This window comes from Megascapheus bottae, chromosome 29 (assembly GCF_031878675.1).
Source record: "Megascapheus bottae isolate mThoBot1 chromosome 29, mThoBot2.hap1, whole genome shotgun sequence".
Classification (NCBI taxonomy): Eukaryota; Metazoa; Chordata; class Mammalia; order Rodentia; family Geomyidae; genus Megascapheus; species Megascapheus bottae.
In genome coordinates, this window is record NC_143537.1 from 8,257,935 (window position 1) to 8,264,858 (window position 6,924).

At 39.8% G+C, this 6,924-nt stretch overlaps 1 protein-coding gene across 1 annotated transcript; it reads left to right on the forward strand.

The window, feature by feature from the left end:
- Positions 1–5,050: 5,050 nt before the first annotated feature.
- Positions 5,051–6,020, forward strand: LOC150044632 (olfactory receptor 2Y1-like). The gene has a single exon (XM_090321233.1). The coding sequence runs from the start codon at positions 5,085–5,087 to the stop codon at positions 6,018–6,020; it is 936 nt and encodes a 311-aa protein (XP_090177359.1). The 5' UTR covers positions 5,051–5,084.
- Positions 6,021–6,924: the final 904 nt, after the last annotated feature.

The following is a 6,924-nucleotide window of genomic DNA, read 5'->3' on the forward strand; positions in this document are numbered from 1 at the left end:
ACTAATTCAATGATGCATGTAGAAACAGAAACATGGAATAAGAGATTTTAGGAAAAAAAATCAGGGAAGGAGAACTGTAGAAAGCATAATCAATAGACTAGATCAAGCAGAAGAAAGAACATCAGAGATTGAAAACAAGATTGAATAAACATTACATTCAGAGAGCAATAAAAAAATTTAAGCACAAATTGGTGTACTCAATTGTATAAAACACACTACTAGGCAAAAAGAGACGGATATATCAGATACAATAATACTGATTACTTCAATTCCCCCACTTTCCTCTCTTTCACAGATGTACTGACCAAAAAAATCATCAAATAAACATAATTAAACTGTACAGTAGATCAAATGGACTTAAGAGACATTTATGCATGTTTTCATCCACAATTTCTCTTCTGTACACATTTTTTTTCAGCAGGCCATGGAACATTCTCTCTCTCTCTCTCTCTCTCTCTCTCTCTCTCTCTCTCTCTCTCTCTCTCTCTCTCTTTCTCTCTCTCTCCCCTCCTGGGATTTGAACTCAGGGCCTGAACACTGTCCTTGAGCTTTCTCAAGCATAGTGCTCCACTACTTGATCCACAGCACCACTTCTGGCTTTCTCTGTGTATGTAGTACTGAGGAATCGAACCCAGGGCTTCATGCATGTTAGGCAAGCACTCTACCGCTAAGCCAGACTCCCAGCCCAACGTTATGGTGGCTCACACTTGTAATCCTAGCTACTCAGGAGGCTGAAATCTGAGGATCAAGGGTCAAAGCCAGCCCAGGCACAAAAGGACTTGAGACTCTTATCTCCAATTAACCTCTAGAAAAATGGGAAGTGGGGCTGTGGCTCACTGGTAGGGCGGTAGCCTTGAGCTGAAGAGCTCAGGGACAGCACCCAGGCCGAATTCAAGCCCCATGACTCATCAAAAAAAATAAATAAATAAATCACAGGGTGGGTCATACGGATTACAACAATTTTTAAGATGCAACATACTTCTGTGGGACCACTGATATATCTGTGGTCTGTTGATCAAAATGACATTATGTGACACATCGGTTAGATCCATTATTTTGTGTAATTAACAGAACTTTACTATAGATAGCAAAATATTCTTCTTTGAAGAAAATTCCATCCTTCTTCCTCCTTCCAGCCCCCTGCCACACCAAAACAAATAAGAAGCATAACTGTGATCAATTTGGAGTTAATTTTGCCACACTTTGCCCATGTTTGCCTAATACTCACCTATACGCATGTAGATTCTCAACATCTACCCAGTCTTTTACAAATAATAAGAGATTTGTTTGGAAAAATAATAGGTGTCATGAATATTATGACTATAAGATTAACATGGTGTTTTATGAAAACAAGATGTGATATTAAATTTATGTGTGCCGGATGAGTAAAGCATCTCGCACACATTTTGTCATTAGTCCACAAACAATGGCTCAGGAGAGGTTAACATCATCTACTGGTGGCAAAACCAGTGCTCAAACAAAGCATGTTAAGATTGAAAAAGTTCTACAGTATTCTCTGTATCATGTTCTAATGCTTTACTGGCCATTTTGATTATGTTTTCTTTATTTCCCATAGTATGTTGAACAATATTGATTTACCAATAGAATATTCTGAATAAATGGACAAAAATACTGATTTTTTTAGTTCCTCATGGAGAAAAATAAGAAGTATAGAAAAAAATCATACATGTGACAAAAATAGGAAAGATCAAACTTTTCATCAAGTTTAATGGTTATTGGCTCAGTGAACACTTCGATAAAAACCTGAGTCTAGAACATGAAAAGATTTCAAATGTAGAGAACATCATAGGCTTCATGTAAGACATGGAATTAGGTTTTTTTATGTGGATATCTATATCCACATATATCATCCATATCATCATATCTATTTATATAGATAGGATCTATTTATGTAGATATGATCAATGTCAAAGTCTAGAAGTGTGAGCAATCCCAGGCTATAGTGGAATTAGGAAGTATGAAGGTGTGTTCTGAGATACTGAATAGGTAACCTGGGTTTGGCAGAGCGTAGGGAATCAAGAGAACTGAACACTATAAGGAAGGGTGTGTGAGTTAGTTCTAATTGCTCACATTGGGGCCCAGATGTCTCCAGGGCTATATTGGATAAATGATTATTTTCTTTATTGTTATTCTTTATTCAGGAGTTCTTTGGCAGTGTCCCCAGAGCATGTGTGATGCATGAAGCCTTAGGATCAAGAGATGTTTTGGTAATACATTGGCTCCATTCCTTTCTTGATAAGTTTAGGTGAGCATGGGATAAGGTTATGAACTTCAGCAGCTTCTCTGATGAAGAAAACAACAATGCATAGTCATGACTTTTCCAGGAAAGAAGATCTGATCCAAGCTTCTTCACACAAAAGAAACCAGATGAAGGAGAGACAAACCTATAGTGAATATTTCTAGATGCCAACTCTCTCTAATTGGGTCACAAACCTCCTGTCAAACCAGTAGAATTGAGAGTGGGAATGCATTCAGTTGCTGGAGCCTTGAGTGAGTACTGACAAAGTTAGCTATTCTAGATTTATCATTAAAAACCAGGGGAAAATAATATTCCATTTATAAATAGCATTTTTTTCACTCCTACTATTCTCTGGTTTGAGGTCACAAAAATGTTGTATATGCAAAACAAGGTTTGTTTGATTATCATTTCCATGTAACAGGTCTTTAAGCCTGGATAGAAGTTTTTACAAATGATTTCTAGTCTAAAAACTCATTTAGAAATACCAGCTTCTCATGTTTTTATTGCTCTTTCATTCTATTTGCTTCGTCAAGATTTTGAAGCAAGTTTCCTGCCAAGATATTGGGCAATATCAAGATCCTATCTGATTAAAGCAGATTAACTGATCTTATTCTTTTCTTTAGATGTGACATTACAGCATCCAGGGATGGCTGAAAATGTGCGTTACTGGGAACCAGTTACATCAGCCTAACATAATTTTATTCCATCACTGGGATGAAATATTTGGGTATTACGAATAGAAATAGAAATTTCCAAACTTGTCAACAAGTGAGGAATATGGAATGCAGCAAAGTTTGCATAACATGATTATTTTCCTCACTATCTGTACGGAAGTCAGGAGAAAGGCTGACATTTGCTGTGTGCATTCCCTGAAGGCCTCCCCACCCTCTCATCCACATGCACGGGGGACAGCAGGGATAGTTAAAAATCCTTGTGCTACAAAATGTGAAACAGTTCACATATGTTTAATATGCTTTTTTTTTGCAAGAAAACAAATACTTTCTGAGACATTTGTGTGTACCATCCATGGTGTCAGGTTGTGGCATGAATTCATTAATTCATTCTGCAATGGGAATATAATGGTGAGTAAATTAGGCAGACCAAGATGGATGGTACTTAAAGAAAAAACAGCTGAACAGAGAAAGGCTAGCAGTTATGCATTCTTGATCACTTCGGGATGTCAGAGAGTTTAATCTCCACCCAAATCTTGTGAGATATGTTTTTTCCCCCATTTTATAATGAACTGATCTGAGACATACAGAGGTGAGTCTTCTGAACAGGAAGACTTGGGAAGTGTTACAGATGATATGTCAGAATCTGACTATGGATTTCATAAACTGGTGAGTGATATACTAAAATAGTCACTCAAACACCAGCTTCGGTGTTCAGGTTCAGATATATGTGTGGCAACATTTTGCCTTTAAAACACATTGTATCATCTTTTCGACAAGAGCATGAAATATGGCAGCTAAATACCTTCCTGGATTCATTGTTCCAGCGATGAAACATTGATGAAGATCCTACAATACAGCACATTTACTGAAAAGACTAATGTTTGAATCTGACAAAACAGGACATATGGACAAGAGATGAAATGTCTGTAGTTTATTAGATTCTTTGCTTGCTTTGTATTGAACTTTCAAACATCCTATTTAGATTTGCTTTAACCCTAATAATTCACAACCTTTAGAGGAAAGCAAAGTTGTATGCATACACAGTGCCATAGCTTATTCAAGTGTGTTTGTAGTTAATTCTTGGATTTCCTTGATAATGTAAATTTTTCAGGAGACTTGAAGGAAAAGTTAAAAAGGATTCATTCAAGAAAAATTATTTACCATGACTTTAGTCTCTCTTATATGTCAGGAAGGAAGATGCTACCATTTTAAAGCCCAGTGTGTTCACTAGCTCCAAGTGCACAGCTTGGAAAAGGAAAAAGACACATAAAAGACATTCAGTGTGTTACAAGTGTTAGAAACTAAAGAAATTTTGGCTAGGAAAGGAGAAACAAGACTTATTGGAAGGCACAAGGATGATTTTCTTTCTTTCTTTTTTTCAGTTAGAAAAATGGTGGAAGATATTCCAGCTATAATGACTCATGATAAGGAGCACACTGGTTGCAAATTATTTTGCCCCTAGAAGGGGGAATTGACACTCAGCCTTTTGCAACAGGTGGGAGCTTTTGCATCTTCAGGATTGGTGCAGTGTCCATATTCACTGAGCTGGAGTCAAGCGTGAGATCTCCGCCTAGATATTCCTGGGTCTCAGTTTACTACAAAACAGTCCACATACGAGACCAAGAAGAGGAGCAAAAAAGTGACCTAGAGAAATAATAATGCTACATTTGCACATTCAGTTTTGCTTCCTTTTTCCTTTATTTATAAACCTCTGTAGTACTATGGACTGAACTCAGGACCTTGAACGTGCCAGACTGGCAGATATTCTACTTGCTAGTGGCACCCAAATTCCACTTTTAGCTTCTGAAAAGCAGTTTCCACATGGCTATATTTGGATCTCCGTACTAAATGGGAGTGATGCATGATATGTCTGGGGAAAGAAAGTAGTGGAGTCAAAGAACTGAGTGCTCTGGATAAAAGGTAATGAATAGGCAATAGAACCAGAGATCAAACAGTGGTTGCATGCTCATCTAGTGATCACCAGTCTACAGAAAAGAAGGGAAAGAAGACTGGACAGACACAACTGAATGGAAGAGAAGAAAATAAAACCTGTGATTTGAGGACAGTTGTTGGATACTTAGAACAGTGCTGCAACCCATATTCCTCATAGGAAGCACAGAATTGTCTTCTAGCTGCGCAGGTCAAAGGCCATGGGCAGTTCCAACAACAGCTGGGGTGATAGTTTCCTTCTGGTGGGCTTCTCAGATTGGCCTCACCTAGAACTCATCCTTTTTATCTTCATTTCCATTTCCTACTCCCTGACTCTCCTCGGCAACACTACTATCATCGCTCTGTCCCGACTGGACCTCCGGCTGCACACGCCCATGTACTTCTTCCTCTCCCACCTCTCCTTCCTGGATCTCTGCTACACCACCAGCACTGTGCCCCAGCTTCTGGTCAACCTCCACGGACTGGACAGAACCATCAGTTTTGCAAGGTGTGTGGCCCAGCTCTACATCTTCCTTTCTCTGGCCTCCACAGAGTGCGTGCTCCTGGCGGCGATGGCTTTTGACCGCTATGCCGCTGTGTGCCGTCCACTCCACTACACGACCATCATGCACCCCGTTCTCTGCCAGACACTAGCTATGGCCTCCTGGGTGGTAGGCCTTGTGAATTCTATGATCCAGACCAGCCTCGCGATGGCTATGCCTATTTGCGGCCATCAGCTGAACCACTACTTCTGTGAGATGCCTATGTTCCTGAAGCTGGCTTGTGAGGACACAGGAGGAACAGAGGCCAAGATGTTTGTGGCTAGAACCATCATCCTGGTCTTCCCCGCAGCTCTGATCCTAGGCTCCTATGCTCACATTGCCAGGGTTGTGCTCAAGATCAAGTCAGTGGCTGGACGTAGAAAGGCTTTTGGAACATGTGGATCCCACCTTGTGGTGGTTTCTCTGTTTTATGGCTCAGGAATTTACACGTACCTCCAGCCCATCCATAAGTATTCTGAAAACAAGGGGAAGTTTGTTGCCCTTTTTTATACTATACTTACCCCTATGCTCAATCCTCTGATTTATACTCTGAGGAACAAGGATGTGAAAGGGGCTCTGTGGAAGGTACTGAGGAGAGACAGAGACTCGGGGTAGGAGGAGAAAAAGGAAAGCAGTAGTATTTTCTGTCATAGCTCTCCGAGCCTGAAACCCATCCTATTCTTTGAAGGCTCTTGGTTACTAGAAAGCAAACAGCCCTCAGAATTGACTCATTGGTTTTAATGCCTTCCTTTGATGGAATTTTTATTTAGAATCTCTTGAGATGCTTTCTAGTTTAGTGTCAATGGTTATTTTGCAGGAGGGAGACAAAGGTGATTCAAATCACAGCTTTCCACAGAATGAATTGGGAGAGAATATGTTTTTCACCTACCTGGGGACCACAGTGAGGGGTTCTAGGCATGGCTGAAACTGGGGGGCGACAAACAAACGTGACAACACTATAATCAAAGTCAACTGTTGCCTACCAGGTGCCATCCACATGGCACCTTGCCTGAATGCAGAAGACGTGAGTTCCCTGGCAGTTTTCTAATTTCTTGTAACCATTGTCAGTTTGCGTCCTACCTCTCAATGGCTGTTCTAATTATCTAAGGGTCATGACGTTACTTCTCAGCTTTCCAGAGGTTACTCTTACATGGAGCAAAAAATGAGATTATGGTCAGAAGTACTTCATAGAGTATATTTAGTCTCAGATACAATGTCATTAGTTGACTTGAATTAAAAAAATCAACGTGGTGGGTAAAGGAAGTGCAAAGATCTTATCAGCTGTACCAAGGGTCTCATACTCTCTACGGTGGTGTGTCAGGGAAAAAATGTTTTCATGCAAGAGAAAAGAGAAGGAAGGATACACAAGCATAAAAATAATGTCCTGAGGGAAGTGGTATAAGAGAATAAAAGAGAACAAAACAAATGAAAAGTAAGAATAGAGTTCCCATGGTACAGAGATGAAGGGAAATCAAAAGACACTAGGTTAAAGAGGAGACAGTGAATTCTTCACATTCTA

Coding starts and splice junctions, on each gene's coding strand:
- LOC150044632 (XM_090321233.1), top strand. CDS start 5,085: ATGGGCAGTTCCAACAACAGCTGGGGTGATAGTTTCCTTCTGGTGGGC.